At 40.3% G+C, this 23,014-nt stretch overlaps 1 protein-coding gene across 1 annotated transcript in view; it reads left to right on the plus strand.

Annotated features, from left to right (window-relative positions):
* The window catches only part of ntrk3b (neurotrophic tyrosine kinase, receptor, type 3b), a 173,179-nt gene that overhangs the window by 47,889 nt on the left and 102,276 nt on the right, over window positions 1–23,014 (plus strand). The window contains exon 4 of the mRNA XM_023429753.2: window positions 21,268–21,336. Coding sequence (XP_023285521.1) covers window positions 21,268–21,336 — 69 coding nt within the window. The remainder of the gene's footprint in view (window positions 1–21,267; window positions 21,337–23,014) is intronic.

Genomic DNA, 23,014 nt, shown 5'->3' on the forward strand with positions numbered 1-23,014 from the left:
CTTAGCTGACAGAGCAGCTAAAAATAGTTGCTTTCATCTCGGTGAAGGATTGGTTTTAGGCGGTGTGCAGGAGCTTGTCTGTGGCGCTCCGTCCTCTTAGCCAAGATGCTGGAGTGCTTTCAAGTTGCGGTGTAGGGGTTGAACATGCAGTGTCATCATGCTCCTCTCTCACAGTGGTAGCTAGCTGTGTGTCTGTCAGTGCCTGAGAGCACTGCAGCAGCAGCAGCAGCGCTTCTCTGAGGCAGCCAAATCCTGTAGGCCAGATGAGGGTCCTGAGGCAGCACTTTGTCTCGGCCCCTCCTCCACTCTGCTCACTTCGACCCTCTTCCATCCTCCCACATCACTCGCCACTCACTCTACAACATGTGCACTGACAGTTGTCTGGCTGAGGCCTGACATTCGGTGTACACAGCACCAAGCCCTCTGACACAGGCGCTGTCAATCAAACAACACTGGCAAGGAAGCCTCAAATGTGTTTGGACAAGAGGATGAGGATTTCAGCCGAGCAGATTGCTATTTACTGTGTCACGGGGGGCCAGAGGATCGGGCCTTTTCTCCCCAGCCCTGTGGCTCCGCCGCCTGGCCTCTGGATGGAGCCTCCGGCCTCTCGCACACTGATGCTGTGTGGTGCCGTGAGAGTGTGGCAGTGAGCTGATTTCCCTGTGACAGAGACAGATAGAGGAGACTGACTTTGATAATGTGAAAAGGGAAATAAGCTTTTTTCCCCATGTGTATCCAGGAAAGCTGATAAGATGGCTGTTTCGAGCGCAGGGGTTTGAGTCTGTTTCCGTCTCCACAGTTCTCTGCTTAAGAAAATTCACAGACTTCTAGATCCCGGCTTTAATAACAAATTGTGGAAAAAACATTTTCTCAAATACAATCCTGAATAACAGTTGCAATGTAGTGATACAGGTTTGGCTATAATCATCTTATTTGTAGATGACAAGAAGAAGAAGATATCCATGTCTTTTATTGATTATACAGCGGGTCTAGGTTCTATATTAATATTGTGAAAATATCAAAGCGCTCAGTCCACAGAGAAATGCACACGGCCTGTATTCAGAAACTGAGCCTTAAACCGAGCCATCAGGACTTCTGTAACTTTGTGATGTCACAACAAAGCAGTCACTGCTCTCAGCCACGTCCCAAGCTCCGCCCACCTGGAGTCACCTTCCAACCTTGCAGGATTACGTTTCTCTGAGTGTTAACCTGAAATGTGCTACATTTTTATTTAATCACCCAGTCAGCCAATCAGAAGAGTGGCTCAAATCCTCTCTTCTGATTGGCTCACCCCCCTGTTGTTACCCGAGCTCCAGAGAGAAACCTTCATAATCGACAGTGTCTAAACAAGCAGATGCACATGACAACAACTTTTGCAACAAATTCACTCAGCTTTAGTCAAAATAACAAAAAATAAACTATTGGCTGTTTACTGGCGAATAAGTGGTGGAAAATCTTTATTTGCTGTTCATTAAAGACCAACAGAATAACAAGTCCTTTTTTACATAAACCATTTAGAGGTTCCTAAGTGGCAAGAACAATTTAGCAAGTGTTAATAACAGGTGCACTGAGTAAACAGAATCTTCCTTTCAAACTTTTCATGCCATCATTTAAAGCTTATCTGCTGTAAAAGCTCCAAATTAAGAGTCAGATCTGTGATGCATCCTTTCAGTCTGCGAATCCAACATTAACGTTAGCTTGAGCAGCTACAGCACAGAGCAGCTACAGCACAGAGCAGCTACAGCATAGAGCTGTCGGCTGTATCATTATGGGTTGTCATGTAGCAGAACATTGTGTTACGTGACCCACCAACAGTTTATTATCATCAAAAATGGAAAACGATGCAGGTGCTGTAATTGATTATAACACCACTTATGAATGTCATGACTGTGCTGGAATAGTATTTACTGATGTCAAGTGTTCAACTAATGTAATATCTCATTACATGTGGGGTAAATTAGTCAACTGCTTTATAGAAAACTAAGCAGGTTTACATGGATGTTCTCATTTTTGGTGAAAACTGAGAACATCTGGTTGGAAAACCGGTTGAAAAAAGTACAACTCCAATTTGTGCAATGGAATACAGCAGTGTAACATATAATTTCAAAGGGCTGCTTTGACATTTTGACATTGATGAGAAGCATGTGTGTATGTTATTATCTTTACAAAATTTAATACGTGTGCCCTCAAAAAGCCAGTAGAGTGTGTATGGATTATTGAGACTCCACATTAAATGGTTTTACAGTCCAGATGGCTATTGATCTTAAAAATAGCTTTTACATTTCACAGTAAAAAAAAAGTAAAAGTGTATTTGAGCCTCATCTCCCAGTCACTGAGATGAGACAGCTCGAGTGAGTGATAATTTTCAGAGGTGGTAATGCCCTGCCTCTCTCCAAATGTTTAAAAGACTCTGAAGTGATGTTAGCAATCACAGCTTAAGACTCACTGAACCCTTTGATAATCAGTAGAACCTTCTCTCATAAATGTCACCATGAGTGCATTGCGCACACGCGCACACCCACGCCCATGCACGCACACACACACACTGCTCTCATTATCACTGTCCATATCATATTTTTCTTAATTTAATGTTATTTACTTGGGCTTCCTTTTTTTAATCCTTTTTTTCACAGTGCACAATTCAATATAAAAACTATACAGAAAAAAATTTAACATACGATCCACTTTGATTCAAAGCTCAATACAAATCCATTCATCCCTAATTTATTTGTAATTTAATATTTAATATTCTTACTTTCAAATGGAATCAAAAAGCCTCCACAAATGACGTCAGCTGCTACACAAACAGTAGTAGGCCTGTACATGGTCAGTGATACAGCAGATAATGTATGTCCCTATAATTAAAACAGCACATGGCTTCAGCAACCAGGACAAGTTGAGGCTAGATCTGCAAGTACAGTTACCATTGTATGCTAACATTTAATGCTTAATTTATCTTGTGTTGACTACAGCAAGATTTGTTTTTGTGTGTATTTTTAGACTGCATAATGTACAGATTTCAGACCACATTGTACAGCACACTGTTTTTTTTTTTTAGTTTGGAGTATATTTCTTTTATTGGCAATTCCAAACAAACTCACTCTGGACTTGAGTGTGAGGACCAGTCCATCGCACCTCCTCCCTCTGACAAACTACTCCGTCTTTGTTTAGCTTTTGATATTCAACCAAGTTTTCCAGGTGCAGATTTAATGCAACACATTTGGCCCTCGCTGTAATTAAATCTGTTCTGCTAATGATTCAATTAAATCTGAAAAAGTTAAAGAAAGGCTATGGCACTTTAATTAACTCATGTCAGCAGAGAGCAAAACATTGGCATAGCCTTTCTTGGCTTCACAGTTGACTTACTGGCTAACTCAGACTGGAGAGGATTGCTCTGGCCTCTGGTTTGAATGGTGTTCCTGTGTGATAATACACACCAGCTTCACACTTCCTCCTACACAGCTTGAGGCTGCTTGCTTTCCTGCTCTTTCTACTAATCCTATAGATGCTGAATTCATTAATCCGTTTTTTTTTCTTACCCGTCCTCTGTTTGTGACCATGAAGACGCTGCTATGGATTACAGTCCGCCCCAAAGGAAAAGACAGAATGAAAATGAAACACCACAGCATCATATGACTGGATCTGTAGGTCACTGTAAGGCCAGTGCGTGGGTAAACATCTTGTACGGTTGCCGTACTCAAAAACTGTTTGATGGATTGCCAAAATTTTGCAGTGGCATTCATGGTGATCGGGGATCCTAATTATTCTGTCTTTTCATCTAGCACCAATGGCAAGGTGAACATTCGATTTTACTTATTTATTTTATAGTGCTTAATATTGAACATGGCAAACATATTACCTACTAGCTAAGCATTAACATGTTAGTATTTTCATTGTGAGCATGTTGCCACTCAGTATTTAGCTCAAAGCACTGCTGTACCTAAACACATCCTCACATAGATGTTAGTGTAGCTGTAGACTGTCATACTTGTTTTCCAGATTTATGTAATATTGTCATTTCAATACAAATGTTTACTAATTTTCTTAAATTTCTCAACATGGCCCTCTCTAGCTCTCTCTTTCTCTCTCTCTCCCTTTCTTGCTCTCCACTTCCTCTTCATCAAAAATCTCATTAGTATTCCCATAGTCATCAGGCTGTTGAATTTAGATGCACAGAAACTGAACTTAGCCAAGACGCTCAAAATTATCCCTAATAGAGTGGCAGAGTGCTAGCCAATGACCTAGGGGCTGCTGGGAGGCCGGGCTGTCTGAGCTGTCTTCACCGGGCCTGGATCTGCATGGCCTGCAGCCCTGTGTCTCCAGTGGGTTGATGGGAATTACGATCTGGCAGCCCCGGCTGGGTTAAGGTAGCTTCCCGCTGTCTGACACTCACAGGGATGCCCGGCTCAATGCCAACCACGTCACCCCTGCCAGTTTAACTGTACCATCTGCCCCTGCTCCTCCTTCTGCTCAGCCAGCCTCGTCAAAACAAGTCAAGATGGCAGCCCCAGGTGGCTGTGTATGACAGCGTTGGTAGAGAGGATGCTGGGACATGCTGAGAGCTGCTGTGCGGTAGTGGCAATCATCCAAGCAGGCCTGTGCTGGTGTTATACCATATAACCACCTCAACACCTTCTCAGCTGCGAGACAGCGATGTAGCAGCCTGTTGCCCCCTCCACCAGACAGACCCCTGGTCGGGGATTACAAGTTAGCTCTGGATCAGCTCAAAGGACTGGCAGACTGCCTGCACTCTGCAACATGGGGCCTTCCGCAGTTTCAGTTCTAAGCTGCGGTTTTTCTGTTACTCTTTCTGTGTGCTTTTCTTTAAGTATTAAGTTCTGCTGAAACTTCTGGGGTCTCTGGTCTTGGCAACTTTCATAATTCTGGAGATCTAACAGACCCTGACTCTATGACTCTAAGTTTGGAATATACACCTCAATATGTTGTTCTCAAACTAATTTTTATGGCATCCCACAGTGGCTATAGAAAAACGCCACTGTGCTGTAAACTGGTTATTCTCTATATGCAGCTGTTAAATAGTTGATTGCTCCTGATGGAGAATATTTGATAAGACGCATGCTAAACATTTACCATGTGCTAAACTTTAAGCAGCACAGCTGGCTCCAGTTGAGCGACTGATTTACTAAGACTGCATTCAAATTACATTTCACATAATTATCTGGAGTGAGAATAGACTAGCGGCGGTGTTCTTTCATTTATACTGTGTGTTTGGGCCATGTTGACCACTGTGAGCCACTGAATCAGACAAATGGAATTAAGAGGAAGAGGTAAATGAAAGCAGTAAGTAATTTATTATATCAGTTTTAACTCATGCAAATTAGATAAGTAATATAATCTAAATTAAATGATTCAAAGCTATATAAATGTGGTGAGAAAAACAGAGATATAATGTGCTGACGAGGTTAGATAATATTCCTCCACAGTACATGTGTTTGCTGGAAGTGGAAATCAGTGTGGTCCCTGCAATTATTACTCTACAGCACAAGTTTAACTGACACAACAAATCATTTTTGTATAGTACAGTAAAAGCATTCTGCACAACTTAGTGCACGCTCTACATATCAATCCTGTTAGAAGTTTTTTAATAAAAAAAAAAAACAGAAAGGACATTCTGTTTTCCTTTGTAAAATAAAAGTCAAATAGGCTAAATGAAAGATTTTGGAGAAGTTGGCCTTCACCCTTGTCTCTCCAATGCATCACACACAAAGAGTAAATCAATTACACTGCTGTGATTTTTTTTTACCCAAATCTTCTTGACATTGCTCAAACATATTAATTTGCCAGCAGTGTTTTGTCACTTAGATTACAGTTACGTGTTGTGATGTGAACAGTGGCAAGGCAACTGAAAGAAAGAAACTTCCCCTTCATTTGAATTTTTTTCATATTGTGTTTATTCCTAAATAGTATAAGCACCACTGTTCTGAAGCTTCAAGTAAAACTTAATCCAGTGACCATTACTTAAGTACAGAAGACAAAGTGGAATTGGATATAACTACAACTTGCTTCCTAATGACCATTTTTGTGCTGTGGATATAATAATATATCGCTGTTTGACAAATCACTTTGCAGCTTCATTGTTCATCTTTTGCATTTTGGGAACAGATGACATAAAATAGTAGAGAATGAAAAGGGTCACTGCTAGTATTAAATTGTACTTTTTCTGGTTTTAATCAACTTCCAGTCATTAGTAAACACAAAATAGTTGAATGTAAAAATAATTCAAACAAGAGCCTTATGTGGTGTGATAGTTTTCTACTCTGCAGCTTTAGGCGGGGTGAGAAGTTGAAAAGGCTGAGCTGCTGCCCTAAACGCTGAATTTCCTCACAGGTGATGTGATCATTGTCTACTCTTTTCATCTCACATCCCTCACCCGTCTTTGCTCCCATCGTGCTCAGGAGGAGTTTAAACCTTGCGCACCTGAGTCAATGTGATTAGCTCTACTTCCCTTCTTCTTTAAACCATTGCTCATTACTGGGAACACTGAGGAGACTCCACTTGGCCAAAGCCGCCCCGATGTGTAATGCATGGCAAGGTGATGGTGTTATTGTTAAAGGGGTGCAGTGTGATGAAAAGATAAATGGATCCTCCAGGCTAATGGAGGAAGGCGGCCCAACCGGCAGCCTACTGAGTGGAGCCAGCTGTAACCAAGCTGGGAGGAATCTCTCTGGCTGAGCGGCAGAGCTGTTTTTCATGTTCTGAATGTCGCCCTGCTCATTTCTGCCAGTGAGAGCGGGAATGATTTGGATGTCACCTGCTAGGGTTATGTTTCTATGTCCGACCATCTGAATGTATCATTGTCATTCAGCTCATAGCCACTGTGCTTCACTCCCTCTACAGAGAGGCTGCAGATGTTAGACATGACAACTTGGGTTGAGCTGACAAACAGCTGCTGTTTACTAAACCTCTGCTTATATTTACTGACCATTAAGAAGGAAACCCTATTTTTATTTGGTTGATAAATTGATTTGCTGCAGTGGAGAAGCACTTGATGTTAGTATTACCTGCCATCCTTCAAATAATCAGTATTATTGTTTTCACTGTGTGCTACTAAAGTCCTTTAAACACCTCTTATTTAAATTTCTTTTGGCATCAGGCAAGCTGCGACTTGACTAAAATGCAAAGTTATTTCCACCACTTTAATCTGCTCTTATTATGCTTTTATGAGCAATTCTCAGCATTATTGTGTGAGTTGGTCAAGTAATTACTTCCAATTGACTGCCTCTGGAATATTATTCATTTTGATGCAGTTCCTTGGTGAATGTTGGATTAATATGATTATTTCTTTTAAATAGAATTCCAGCAGTGCTGCCTCACTAGGAATAATTTACAGTACCTCATTTGCAGGCCGGTGTTTTACTGTTACATTGGAGTATGATAACAGGCTATCTGTCACTACTGCTTCCTATCACACATTGTAAAGTTTCATTTTAGAGATTGCAGGTACTACACTGTGAAAATCTTCAGGGAAGCCAAAGAGGGAAAACACAGTATCCATTTACAAAATGTGTTCTTTTCAGTAAATCTTTTCCATTATAAACTGCCTTGTCTGCACAGAGGTGCAGTGGTTAGCACTGTCGCCTCACAGCAAGAAAGTTCTGGGTTTCCGACCTTCAGGCCAGTTTGCATGGAGTTTGCATGTTCTCCCGGTGCCTGTGAGGGTTTCCTCCGGGTACTCCCTCCCTCAATTCAAAGACATGCCGGTTCAGTTAATTGGCGAGTCAAAATTGCCCGTGACTGTGAGTGTGATTGGTTGTTTGTCTCTATATGTCAGCCCTGTGATAGACATGGTGTACCTTGTCCTCACCCAATGTCAGCTGGGATTGGCTCTACCCCCCCCTTCTTGACCCTTAAAGGATAAGTGGTATGGCTAATGAATGAATGAATGAATGATCGGCTATATTAATATTGAAATTCATGTAGCCTACAAAATTAATTCAAGATTTAATAGGTTATGTTTGAGTATGTGATTTAAAGGTAGTTGAACCACCACATCACTGGAGTCAAACAAGGTGGCAGCTTTTGTGAAGCTAGCTGCTAGGTAGCTGCTAAGCTAGCACCCTTTAGCTGGAGTTGAGTTTTTTCCTCTTCATGACAGGATTGAGCTGCTGTTAATTATGTGGAATAACAAACTGAATTACCAATATGTCAGTTCACCAAAATTGACATATTTTATATTAACAGCTAAGATTAATATTTACCTGTGGCTACATCTCTATCTAGCTTTAACTTGAAATAGCTCTGTTGCTTTAACCGTCTAGTTGGCTAACAGAGTTCAGAGATGACCAAACCAGTGTTGTAGTTTGTAGCTCAGTTTTGTACGTACTATAAATGTATTTGTACTGCTTTCACAGAAATCACACATTTCTATAGCATAATACATGTTTGTAGTACAACCAATCGATTCAGGTCTTTAACTCAGTTTTGACAAGCGTTATCACGTTTGTTATTGATTTCTGTCACGTATGTGTGACCTTTAACCTCAGTGCTTTTGCAACTGAGCTCTCCCCACATGTCTCCATGTTATGCGTATGCAGCAGCTGTCAAGGTGTGGGTGGCAGGCCATCCATTTGAGATAACAACACATTATGTGAAGATGCTTAGACAGTAAATCTTCATTCCCCCCACACCCTTACCTACATTTCCATAAATTTGCATCGTTGTTGCGTTAGTAAATGGGGCATCGGAAAGTTGAGTGTCCTTGAGACCAGTGTTTTTGAGCTGTCAAGGAGAAACCTGCTCTTCAGATTTTTTCCTCTGTCTTCTTTTTTTTGATGAAACAGGAAGAAGCACAGGCAGTCCTCATTTCATGCATCAGATTGTTAAAATACTTGAAGGCGGTAAAGCGTACTCACCCCGGGTCAGTGTTTTCTTAGCTGTCTTGCTCTTGCATCTTTTTTATTCAGTTAACAAGCTGTTTGGTCCATATAGGAAGTGGGCAATGACACAAGCTTTGCGGCATCACCATAGGAACAATCTAATACAGAAACCAGCGTGAGCCTGCAATAAAGTGTACTTAGTGACCTAGCCCTTTATGTGATGTGTAACATCATATTTATGTTACATCTGTTTATTTCTCTCAGGCAGGAGTCAGTGTTCTGCCACCTAGAACTGCATAGACAAATTTAACTGTGTTTCAGTATTTGCTGCAGTTGGTCTCTTGGTTTCCACAGTAACCAATACTCTCACAGTGTCTTGAGATACACAGGGAGAGGCTAAGCTACACTACAGCCATAGAAGGCAGCTTTCCTTTGAAATTAATGAAAGCTTCTCCATTACTACAGAGTGCTGGCAGTATATTATGTTGGCAATGAGTTATGCTTTTGTGGCACTGGCATTACATTCCTGACAGAGGCAACCGAATACAGGCCTCAGTGGTTGATGCACGCATTCATCTTTACAAAGTGCATTAAAATTACCAGAGATAAAGTTGCTGTTAGTGTACTGATAATGTAAACAAATCATGAAATGAAAAGCAATCCTCACTGGCTTTGATGTCCCATTTACAAAAGATGGCACATTTTTCAACATGACAGACTCTGGAAAAGTGGATAATTTGTAACCTACTGCTGAATATTAGTGTCTGGCTGTTATTTGTAGAGATGTGGAGTATGCTGGCTACTACAGAAGCAAAACATGTAGCAAACTTGTACTTCTGGATGGTATACAGCAGTGATGGAAAGTAAGTGAGTTCATTTTCTTCCATTTATACTTCAACTCCACTAGCTATTTGATGGCTACAGTTATGTGTTATTTTGCAGATTAAGATTTACATACAAATCATATGATCAACATGTACAATATGATGCATCGTTGTAGATTAAAGTATAAAGTATATTTAAAATTAGCTCCACTAAAATCAATTGTTGCTTACAAATTAATGCATTTCTAGTAATTTTTCTAATTTAATGTTTGATGTTAATGTTTACAAACTGCAAATTGTGTATTTAATGTTCTACAGACACAATTTCCAGACCACTTCCAGTAACCCCTGAAGGCAAAGGTGAACAAAATTAGATTTTTCTAAACCATTTCTCTTGGGGAAGTGTATTAGGACTTCAACAAGTCTGCAGTAAAAACTGGGATTTCTACAATAGTTCACCCTGCAGCTTCTGACAGTGGCACAGGATTCCCCTGCCACATCTAGATGATAAGAGCTTTGATTGCACAAGCCTTCAGTGCTCTGAAGAGTTGTGTTCATTTTCTTGCAGCTCCCATGGCTGTTGTCTCTGTTATTGGTGAGGAGAAACATTCATTGTGGCAGAGACAGAAACTGGGCCTGGCCTGTGGCTTAGTAGAAATGTTTTAATTGACTTAAACAATGTTTAATCCAGTCCTTGGGACAGTGGAAGAACAAATGGGCACAGCAGAAGCCCAGTGTTGTACTCTGGTCTGGCTGCCTGCTCCAGGCTGTAGTGGATTTGGATGCAGGTCCGTCTCATATGAATGCCTTGATCACTTCTCTGAAACCTCTGGATTATGACTAAAAACCACTCAGCTGGTCAGGCTCACAGCATGGGATTTATGGAGTCGTGCTTTGGGGAAAGGTGCCAAAGACACACAGTCATCTTCAATTCCTTCCCCTTGACTTACTTCATGTCTTTATTTTCTGGATGGAAATTATTGGAAAACCCATACTGTTTGAACCCAAAAACCAAAATTACCATGTCAGAGTCTTGAGGTTCATTATTACTTCTGTCTGAACACATGTGCTTTTGCATTACGGAGTGTAACAAAAAAAATATAAAAATGGAATGTATTTACTGTAATCATGTCGAGTTGCTGCAGAGTGCTAATTATACAATGACAATCTGGGAGGTCAACTTTTTCTCCAGGGTGAAAGGGAACCCAGTTCAGTGCGGGCACGTGTGGTTACAGCTTGGTTCAGTGAACTGGAGTGTTACAGTTGAAGCTTTAACACCACAATTTAGAATTTGCTCTAAATTGTGCATTGTCACATTGTCTTAAAATCTACATGTTACATTTCAAACATTCTATGGGATAGAAGTTTGGGATTAAACTATTGCATAGGAACATCTCATGAGTTACAGAACAGCTAGATATTTAATTTTACATTCCTCCTTAGATCTGTGTTTGTGCAGAGAGTTCTGCTGGTCACTGCTCAGGATTGGGTTGTGGGTTGTAGTTTATGACTCTCATCTAGAGAGGGACAGAGGAAGGGAGGTTGGTGCGTGTGTGTGTTCATGCATGGTTAGTTTGATGGTGGGAAGAGTAGCAAAGTGTCAATTTCGGGTCCATAACATTGCATGTCCTTACAATGAACTTCTTTAATGGCATGCGACTGATGCCAGGCCAGGTATGTACGCTACACAGTTCTCGTAGCTTGTTTAAATGTAGTGGAGTATTGTGCAATATTTACAGGTGTAGTGGACTGGAAATCTAGCTTAGCATAAAATGGGATACTCAAGTAAAGTACCTCAAAATTGTACTCAAGTACAATACTTAACCATGGGAGTCAGACCTTCAGACCCCCCACCCCAATAGTTTGAACCCTGAGCTGCTTGCAGGCTGGAAAAGCACTCTGAGAAATACAGCTGGAAGAGAGGCTGAAAATGTTTCTTGCAGTCGTCTGGAAGAAAAATACTCCCAGGTGTCGTTATTGGTGTTTTAATCAACTCTAACATTTTATTGATTTCAGCAAGAGGCATTTCATAAAGCAGCAGGCCAGAACAGGTTGGCAGTGTGTACCTTCAGCTGAACAAGCAGCAAACTTTTGTCCATGGGAACTATGAGCCATTGGTCCACCATTGGAAAACCACACCACAGCTTCTCTGCTCACTGTTTGTCTCCCGCAACAAAGTCGCTTTCGCAATGCATTTCTGAGGCTCAGTGCATATTTCATCTCCATAATTAACAAACGCAATCAGAATTATGGCTAAAAGGTTCGAGTCTGCCTGTGGCAATACTGTCAGCCCAGTGGCGGTTCTGTCTCTGCTTGTCCCATTAGATTGATGACAATTTCCATTACATTACTCAGTCTATATTAACATCTCCATCCCTATCTGGAAAAATAATCAGAATCATGGCTTAAAGGCTTCGTTCTCTTGTGTCTTGGAACATTGACTCACATCTCTCCCTTGCAATCAGCAGTGTAGACGGATGACTGTGCACAATATTGTCTTGCATTAATTACACTGACAAACTGAAACCTCAAATGATATTGCAGGGATATATTCCAGTTACTAATGTCTTTACCATAATAGTGCTAACCTGACTTAATGGCTCAGTGAGCCGGGGTGTAAGGTGTCATGCCTTTCAAACTGACTCGCAGCTCTTTTTTGCGTCATCTTTTCCATTCATCTTTCTACCCTTTCCTATCAGCTAATGCAGAAACAGCACAAAAATGCTTTTTAGTGATTAAAATCAATCAAACAATGCTGCTACACAGAGACTAATTTGTTGGTGTTATTATACTGATAGCGGGATTCATAAAAAGATACTGAATAGGCAGGATTAAGCCCTTATTAAAAGCAATCATTCCTTGTCAGTCTCAGCTTTTCCTGGAGTGACGGTTACAGACATTACAGGCTGTTATTAATGTTATGAGTCGCCATAAGGCCTTTGTTTACAGCATAGTTAGTGGGCTGAAGATAAAGTAATCTTTACTGATTGATTCAGGTAGGTGAATGGAGTTAATACGCATGTTTGGGTACATTTACAGTCATGCTATGTGGCAATCGGTCTTTTCACACTGAAATATCTCAAAAACTTTAGTATTGATTGGTATGAAATTATGTACAGGCAATAATTCTCCCCAGAGGATGATGCCCTCTTACTTTCATGATCCCCTGATGTTTCATTGTTTGCCACCAAGAGGCTGACATTTTTTAATTTTAGGGAAACGGCTCAACAGGTATTGGATGGATTGCCGTGAAATCTGAGACAGATAATGAATCCTAATGACTTTGATGATGACTTTAATTTTGGGAGCAGTCACGAAGTAGCCTGCAGATGATACACACAGGAATGATCATTAATAAAGTTCCCAAATTTCAATTTGTCCAATCCAACAGTGAGTCATGACAAACCCAACAGCCTCAGCTGTATATTGTGTCATTGTGTTAATTAGCAAATGTTAGAACGCTCACATGCCAGAAGTAACTAACATATAACCGTTAGTTCCTAATCATTAGCATGTTAACATTGTTATTGTTTGCATGATAGCATTTAGCTGAAAGCTCTACTATGCTAAAAGTACAGCCTCACAGAGCTGCTGGTGTGCACACCTTTAGTTTTGTGAGAAACATGCCACGGATGTTCCACTGAACTCCATGGGTGTTTTTCTGAACCGCTTTACTTCACACTATACGTCGTAAACAGCTTCTGAAGAAGCTGCCCAGTACAACCATTGTGCTGACACTGTATAGTAGCTGCTATTATACTTTTGACAAGCAGTTCGGCTCATTAAAACAGCTGAGGGTTATGTAGCTTTCTCAATTGTACTTTGATAGTAGTTCCAGTTTCATGTTATTTAACCTCATTGGATGTGGAGGAATAAACAGGTTTAAAAGCAGATGAGAGGAATTGTGCTGTGAGATTAGCACGACACATGCACTCATATACCACAACCGGAGGATTTTTCTGAGATTAAAGAATCCGCTATTTTTATCCCTCTTCCCCAGAGCCAACCTTACCTATGCTTGATGCAGATTTGGGGCGAATAATATTCTCTATTATAATGAAGTGGTGGCTGTTTGAAGTTTCTCCTTGGCTGTTTTGATTAAATGAATTCCATACGGTATCTCCAACACAATTTAAGGAACTGCAGTGATTGAACTGCCTAAGGAGGGAGTTTTTAAGCACATTCATTCATATGCCTTTACCAATAATACTATACAAGCGCCGTCTCACTGAAGCACATCCCATGGTGTATTTGATTCTTTGTCGTAAATGATTTACACTTTGTCTTCATGCTGGATTTTGGCTTGATGCTTTGATAGAACAAGATGTTTAAAACTGAAGATAAGTATACTGCTTCCTAAATTTATGAGCTTCCCCAGAGGGAAATCAAACCTTAAGATGACAGCCACTAACTGTTTTCCAGCTATTTCAGGTGATTGTTTTTACATGTGAACGAGCTTCCAAAATCTTCTCAAGAGGATCTGCACTGTGGCTGACACTGCATTTGCTTCTAGTGTGGGAACTATAGTACATGTATTGAATATACAACCACGGCGGAATATGTAAAAAGATAAATTTCATTTGCTTCATGCAAATTATTCTATCTTTAATTAAGGCTTCACTTTTGTCATTAATAGATCATTAGCTCATTGATTTTGAGACATCCTGGTAATTACTGTAAACAAATGAGACAGTCACTCAGTGGCCTTCAGCTTCTGCATGGCATTTTACAATGAAGCGTCCTCAGGTTAGGATGAGCCAAAATCATCTGGATTTCTATAAAACATAGAACATTGTTTAATGACACAAATCAGAAAAAGTGCAATTGTTAAGCTAAGCCTCTCCTGTAAGGCAAAACATGATTTGGAGAAACCTGAGGAGAATTTTCTATCACATCGACGCCATTGTTTATGGTAATTATACCACAAATGTAATTCATTTAAAAAAGTCACTGTATACTGATGTTTAAAAATGCCACACTGAGAACTTTAACAATCAAAGCACTAAATGAATACATTAAAGAAATACATTAAAAACAAATATCAAGCAACTCTACAAGGTTAAAGACAATTAACAATTAGAGCTAAATATAATTAGTCCAGGAATCACAAAACAGACCAAGAAAACAAGAGATTGATTTGATGTGAAAACAATTATTCTACAGCAGCAAGTCATGCAAACTCTTTTGATTGTTATCTGGTCGAAGTCATTTCCACCATTTGTTAAGCACAACAGCAGTTCATCTTACTAGTTGAACATGCAGTCATTGATTTATTTATTTTTTTTTCTTTGCTACTTGGGGGCAGAGCAACAAGCTGTAAACACAACATGTTAGCAAACAGTTGCTTTCTTCCTGAATTAACAGGAGCAACATTAGCATTTATTTGGAGCTGTTAGAGACGTTATTTGGATTTATTGAAATGACTAATATTCAATTTTAGTAGGAGATCTAGTTTCTGGCCAGCTGCTGAATTAATGAACATATTCAATACCCTGTTTGCTCTGTTTTGTTTGTTTGGTTTCCACCAACTGAGGGGAATACCTTAGTCTTTACCTGTGAAACTCTACTAGTCAGCTGTTGTGCTGGGCGAGTAACACACAGTGGGTTTATTACAACTTTTTGGCTGTAAACAGCTGCGTGCCTTGGAAACACGTTTGAGAGCAATGAGTGATCCACAGCAGTTGAAAACAGGGGTGACCTGCAGATAATTCACTGTTATGTAACATTAGGGATTGTCATATGGCTTATATAGGGTCTACACATTCTCTGTTCAATGCCAATGTGTGCATATGCAAATGCATATTTGAAATGCAGTGTGACGTTCTTGTATAGCTCAACAAAAAAGTAGTGTTGTGACGGTCGAGGTGGAGGGTGAGCATTAAAACCAGAGATCTGGGTTTGTGCAGCGCTGGACTGTCGTCTCTTTAGTCTTGTGTTTAGACTGTGTGTTTGTGTGTGTGTGTGTGTGTGTTTTCACAGAGGAAGCCCTGAAAATAGATCTCTTAGTCAGCAATTCTGAAGAAATGCAGGAATGTGGATGTTAGGCTATAGAGCCGACAAGGTGTTTTAACAAGATTAGATGAGGTGTATTTTTCGGCTTATGTGATATACTGTATATTTAATGGTATGGATTTGGAAGAGTACTGCAATTTGGAATGGCAACAACTGACAAAAAAACCAATAAACGTTTTTTCTCAGTTATTTACACCTAAATGTAAATTAAAGTCCAATGAGATCAGAGTCAAAGGTCGCACACCACAGATAATATCACCTTAGACTTAAGAAGGTGAACTAAAGCCCCATTCAAATGTGATTAACATAAAAAGGCAGGTGGGAAATAAAATATTGACTGTGCTCCTCTGTAATTAAACTCATCATTCCAGATGGCATTTTAACCATCTCAATTACATGATATGGCCTGTAATAAACACAGACATTCCACAGGACAATGCCCAAAGAGGAGGCCAAGGGGCCGGCGGAGAGATGAAACATATATTATCTCTGATGTCCAGTGTGAATAAAAGAATTACAAATCAGAGAAGAAAAGATGCTTCAGAATTTGTCTGAGAATTATCATATTTACAGTTTGCTTTGGTATCAGAGTGATATGGTTGTCTGTACGTCCATGGATACGTTGCAAACATAGCTAATAGCTAATCCAGCATGCTTTTAATGGTAGTAGTTTGACAGAGTTTAAACAAGTATAGGCCAAAAATACAAAGTGCTGGACAGAAAGACAGAATATAAATTACAGGAGGAGTAGCAAGTTGGCTGAAAAAACATTAGGCATTTGCGGCTGTAATTATCACTGTGGTGGGAGTGAAAAATTAGTCATATATGCTCTGTATGGGATTAAAAATCCCTGACCAGTGCAGGTAATGTTAAAATCACCTCACCTCCCCTGGAGAAATAAATTCTGTCCGACTGGGGCTTAAGAGGCCTAGGATATATGAAATTTGCATTTTCATTCTGTGAAGGAGGCATGGCTGGTCTGGCTGAATATGCATATCCATATACATTCAGTACTCTATCACTGTGTACATTCAGGCAGGATGCATGCGGCTTCAGCTGTAGAGGGGATGGACCGATGGACCATGAGATGCATAGTTACACTGGTTGGGATGAAAAGCATGAAATACGTTCTGAGCGTTCTTATCAGGCAGAGACACGCAGAAGGCTGCAGTGGCGTAGACTCATGCAGACATCATTAGCAGCTTAAAGCTGAATTCTTCACTGTGCAGTTTACTTTTTATTTGTCACCTTCCAGCTAAAGGACGATCTTGGGGTTATGGGAAGTTCAACCTTTGCAAATGAGGGGGAACGATTTATTTTGGGAATACCTTTGGTGATAAGGGGTTATGGCTTTGATGTCTTAAGCACTGCATCAACATAATAAATGCAGAAATTGCAGAATAATACCTGGCATGGCACATTTTATCTTTGGAACTGCATGCTGACATTCATTCAGTCTTCTTGGAGAGTGTTTCCAAAAGGATGTTTTCCTGGGTGTTTGGATGAATACAAGCTTGAATGAGAACTTGACTGCAGGCTGAATCATTTTTGTGTTGCCACAGTCAGTGGCAGAGAGAAGCAGAATGAAGGTGTATTTTCATTATAATGTTTTTTATGTATTTTACATTTACATTACATTACATTTTATGTAATTGCTGACTGCAATTACCTTTTGCATTGCATTGTTAGTGTCATGCTCGAGACAAAAGATGACCTGGATCCCATTACTATTCCCGTTATATTATTAATGCAACATTATTTCATAAACTGCAAATGGCTGCTGTACAGAAAAAAACCTCCCTCCTCTAAAATGTCAGCCTTGCAGGACTGGGGGAAAACAACTTTCTTTTAAGATTGACATCTCTGATATTTTAAAGTTAGACATTCTGTTTTTGAGAGGTGTGTTTTCGCAGCTTCCAGTCATTGACATTACTCATAACATAAAGGGCTCTGTGACATTTCAAGGAAACAAAAATCAGTTTTTAAGTAACACAATGCTGCAAAAGTGAACACACAAAAAAAGAAGCAATTAGTTTGTGGTATTAGCAGCTTCCCCTCAGCCTGACAGATGACGACTAGATTTCACGACGTCCGAGCTGCTGATCATTTGTGACATCTTGCTCAGTGGCTGTCTGGTTCTCCTCTGCGTGGTCCTGAATGTCAATGTGCAGAGCTCCCCCACACTCAGACAGTAGATGCTGCACTAATTAACTAACCCTCTCGAGTAGCCAAGCCCTCCCAATGGCATCTGTGCCAAACAGAATTATTAAAGAAGGAGGGAGGAGGAGCTGTGCCTCCTCTGCAGAGGAGCAAATACCCAGGTTGAGTTTAGCATCCACTTCGTCGCCCTCTGGCTGGGGAGCCTATGCTGTCATCAATATTAACACCCTAGATACATCCGTCGCTGTAACGCATATTTTTTTTTTACCTCAACCTGATGAAAATTTCATGTGAATCACATAATTATAATTCTATATTCAAATGAGCGTTGTCTGAGGAGCAGAGATGATTTGTGGCTCGGTGACTGAATAAGTGTTGTGTGGATACTGACACTGTGTCTGTTTTACACTTCAGTCAAAGTAATGGAAGTAAGTGTGTGTGTGTGTGTGTGTGTGTGTGTGTGCGCGTGCGTGCGTGCGTGCGTGCGTGCTTGTCGGGTGGCGGTATACAGTATGTCCTTCCAGTTCTGGAAACTGAGCTGCCTAACTTATAAATAGATTAATTTTCTACTCCGCTAATTTTTTAATTTAATAATCATTGGCCCCCCTCCTCACCTCCTGTCTTTTGGCATTCCGTCAGCTTTGATGGCTTATTTGTTGATTTGTTTATTTATTTATTAATTCATTTATCCCCCCCCTTCCGACCAAAATCCAATTTTAGCTGACATTTCTTGTCGAGATGCGAAGGATGACCTTTGAAAACAGAACACTTCCTGCCAGAGACGTGAAGGAGGTCTCACTCTGTGCTCAGAAAACACTCGTCCTCTCCTCTCCTCTCCTCTCTTCTCCTCTCTCTCTCTCTCTCTTCTCTTCTCTTCTCTTCTCTTCTCTTCTCTTCTCTTCTCTTCTCTTCTCTTCTCCTCAACAGTGTTATTAGTATTCTCTGTTGTTTTCTAACTACTGTTTGGTGAGTATAGATTCTGCTTAGCTGGATAGCAAACACACAACAAACCATCAAAGTAGTAACATTACTGGATAAAGCGGATTTTCACCATTTTTTTTTATCACATATTAAACACTGTCATAAATTGGACACTGACTCGTAGGGTAGGATACACATATAGTTTGTAGAACTGGCATAACTTTTGTTATGCTAGGCATGGTATACCTTCCATTTTTTTAAAAACAAAAAGGTGTCCTTTAATTGAACCTCAGTAACATTTACTTGTGTCGTTTTTACAAGTAGATTTATTACTCAGCTGCTGTTTGGGTGCCTGCTCTTGGTCCATAGTTCATGGACCCTTGAGGCAGTTCCTCAAAGTCTTCAAGGTGGCTCCAGGGCTCTCTAAAGGGTCCCAGAGTTTAATTTTTGTGATTCACTCACCAGAAATGATTCCATCCCATCTGAAGAATTCTGCGCAATTCAGAAATATACTCTTTTGTTATAAAATTTAAAATCGATGTGTGTCGATTTGAATGTTTCTTTGAAGTCCTGCGATCTAACGTATGTACATCTGGAGATCTGTGGTCTGACGTGTGTCTATTTTAGGGTTTCATCATTTGACGTGTGTCTATTTGGAGATCTGTGCTCTGTGTGATCTGCATGTCTATTTTGAGTATGTGTGATTTGACGTAAATGTTGAGCAGACCTGCTCTACATCACCTAATGAGCTGCTGTTTGCTCGCCCACCTTTTCACTCTCTCGCTCTCGCTCTCCCCCTCCCTGTAATGCATTCTTTCAGCGTATAATACAGGCCCTGTGGGAACACAGCTTTTCTCTGGGAGGGGAAATTTCATGCAGCATCTTTACATATTCTCACACACATTCCCTGTATTGAGAGCACTGCATCACACTAGCACACATTTCAAGGTGACAGTATTTAACCAGTGTGTGTGTGTGACTTGATGCAAATGTACTAAAACTATGGGTTCTAACTTTGTGTGTGTGTGTGTGTGTGTGTGTGTGTGTGTGTGTGTGTGTGTGTGTGTGTGTGTGAGTGTGAGAGAGTGAGTGTGTGGGCGTGCACGTGTGTGTGTGCACGTGTGTGTGTGTGTGCATATGTCATTGTATGTGTGCATGATGGATAGAAAGTCCTGCAACATCCATTGCTCCCTGTTGCCATAGTGACACTATGTCACTATCTATGTCATCTATTAAGTCTTCTATACAAATGACCTGTTATGGAATATTTGTGTGTGCGTGTGAACTCAATGTACACAACTGGAAATGTAAAAAAAAAATACATAAAAAAGTTCACAATTCACTCTGTCACTGTGTATTTTAAGATCTGTGTTATAATTGCATTTTTGTCTGATGCTTTAGAAGGTCTTACTTTAAAACATTGAAACATTGATTTTTAACACATCCCACATTATATTGTAAAAATAGTTTTCTACAATTATCTGTCGTGTTTAATTTGCTGTATTTCATATTTAAATCTTGTTTTTTAGTTGCTGTATTCTGTTGCTTTTTCTACTGACCCAGCGTCTCCATCAAAATTCAGTCTCGTCCTCTGGTCTCTGTTTATACATTATGTTATATCCTCTGTCATTGGCTGGATACACACTGTGAGCTGTGTTGTGTTCAAAGTGACAAAAACATGAAAAATGTGTGAGTCATTGAACGACTGTTCACATCAAAGGAAACATCAGATGAGATTGAATGCTGCTTGTTCTTTTTCCTCTCATGATGTAATGCAGCACATCGATGGAGCAGGGGCTGATAATTGGATTTGATAGCATACTTTATGACAAACTGCTGTGTTAATGCCCGCACAGAGATGCTGTATTTCTTAATAACTGTATAGACAGATGCCTGTTGTTCATATTTAAACTGATTAAAGGTTCTGGTCAAATCACTTGTAAGTCTCTGGATATTTGCTATTGAATTTAGTGGCTTCCTGAGCTGCAGGGGTTCCTTAAGTCAACTGCATTACTTGGTTCGAAAGCGGTCAACTTTCTTTTATTGAGTTGGCTGAGCCCTGAAGCTCCACACAGACACGCCTGTTTCCCTTTCCGTGTCAATAGTACTTTGCCTTATTTTCAGCTTTTAATGCAGGCCTGTATATCTAATTGTCTATTCATTTTATTTTATTTTTATTTTTATTTTTATTTTTTAATTTTATTTATTTTATTTAGTAAAATTTGCTTTACTTGCTGAAATACACCAAAATACTGTAGATAGAGGTACAGAGTGATGTGTTGAGACAAAAACAAAACCCAAAGTGACCGAAAAAAAGTATTTCACCTCAGAAGGAGGAGGGGAAAAAAGCACCAGAATGACCCCTGAAAACAATTTCGTAATTGTGTTTCTGCAAGTACATCAAACTAGAATTGAGAAAATGGTACACAAACGGAACAGACAAAACATCAAGGATGAGACATAAAATAATTGAATTTAACTTTCTCTTTGTTTTTTGTTTTTTTCCTCTGCAGAAACTTGTCAAAGAATCCTCTCACCACTCTGTCATGGCAGCTCTTCCAGCACCTCCAACTCTCCGAGCTGTAAGTCTTCTTCCCTCGTCTGATCTCTCTCATTGGCTTTTGTTTGTATTTTATTAGAGCAATTTATCACCGCTCCCTGCGCTCTATCTGCCTCAATACAAATTGTCTTCACTGCATACTATTATAATTCCTGTCTTTGTTGTACAAAACCTCTAATTTGTCTGAGCACATGTTGAAGACTGAATCTATAGGCGATGTAGTGGCACTATGATCTTATAAGTCATTTGTTGACTTAATTAACACACACAAAGGAAATGTAATGGCCTGGTAGGAGGAGGGAGTCTGACCCCATTTTCTTGTTTGTTATGAATATTTTAGCGATCATTGTGTTTATGAAATGAGTTTGCTCTTTCACCACCGGGGAAAACATTGCAGTGTCGACCCGCTTGTAATTTACACATCATTACCCCTGTCAGCGCTGTCCATCATTTGAACCTTCGCTGTGCTCGAACACTGGCGCTGCTTCCTGCGCCTTCTTGCGTATAGAGCCGAGGTATGGCAGGATGTGATACAAGACTACTTCAATCAGGCCTCCTTATTGTGCTATTTTCAGAGGTAGAAGCAGGGCAGCTCCTCTGAGAACACGGCACAATGCTGATCTGGGGTAGTCCTGCTGCTGCTGCTGCTGCTGCTGCACAGTCAGCCGAGTGGAGGGAAAATCCCTTTTACATTGACTCTGTAGCTTTTAGCTTACCCTGCCATCCTGAGCAAAAACTTATCCCTCACACTCGCAGGACCCACTGATATTACAGAACACTTTTTCTTATCCGTCCTGTGTAGGAAGCAATTGACACCAGACCCCATACCAGCGCTACACGAGTGTCATCTCGCTGTGGGTCCTCACCAGAGGCAGATGGGTCTCTGAATCCCTCAAAATGTCTTTTATAGGGTTGTGAATTTCATTCTTCGCTGGATTGTAGAAGTTCTGTACTTGTGTTGTCTTACCAGCTGTCCAATTCAGCTTATGTGTGAGCTCTTCTGGCTGCTGCCGCAATGTCTCAGTTTCAAACCCCATACTTTCATATGTATATATGTATAAAGCGCTCCAAATTAAACTGAAAGCCCCTGAAAACATATTTTCTTCATCAGCTTCTTACTATAAGTGATGGATTTCTACATGAGTACACACCAGTGTTGGAGAGTTTTAGTTATCTTACATGAGACATTTCTGTATTTGGGTTTTTCTGTGCGTTCCTCTCACTGGTTTGAAGGAGGCGGGGCTCATTTAGAAAAAGGTGAAGTCACACACTTCCGTCAGCTAATCAAGATTTAGCAGTGTTTCAATTTGGTCGTTGTCAATCGGATGTGATCAAACCATGCACAGAACATTACTCCACACTTCAGACATTTAGCAGGGAATACAAAGCCATCTGCGAGGAATCTTGGTGTGGTGTTTGTTTGACTTTTGACCATCACATTGAGAAATCGGTTTAATCTTGTTTTTTGCAGCTCAGAAATATTGCTAAAAATCAGTTCAGCATTGCCCAAGAACATCATAGAGCAAATCATCCATGCCTTTATCTCTCCTTATCTGAATTATTGTAACTCCTTAGTTTCCTGTCTAAGTGAGTCTGCAATTTCATGACTGCAATTTGTTCAGAAAGCAGCAGTCAGGCTCTTGACAAACACTAAACGAAGAGAGCACATCACCTCCATTCTGGCCCAACTTCACTGGCTT

Source organism: Seriola lalandi, unplaced genomic scaffold (genome assembly GCF_002814215.2).
Source record: "Seriola lalandi dorsalis isolate HSWRI2012SDOR001 ecotype SW California unplaced genomic scaffold, Sedor1 jcf7180002054898, whole genome shotgun sequence".
Taxonomy (NCBI): domain Eukaryota; kingdom Metazoa; phylum Chordata; class Actinopteri; order Carangiformes; family Carangidae; genus Seriola; species Seriola lalandi.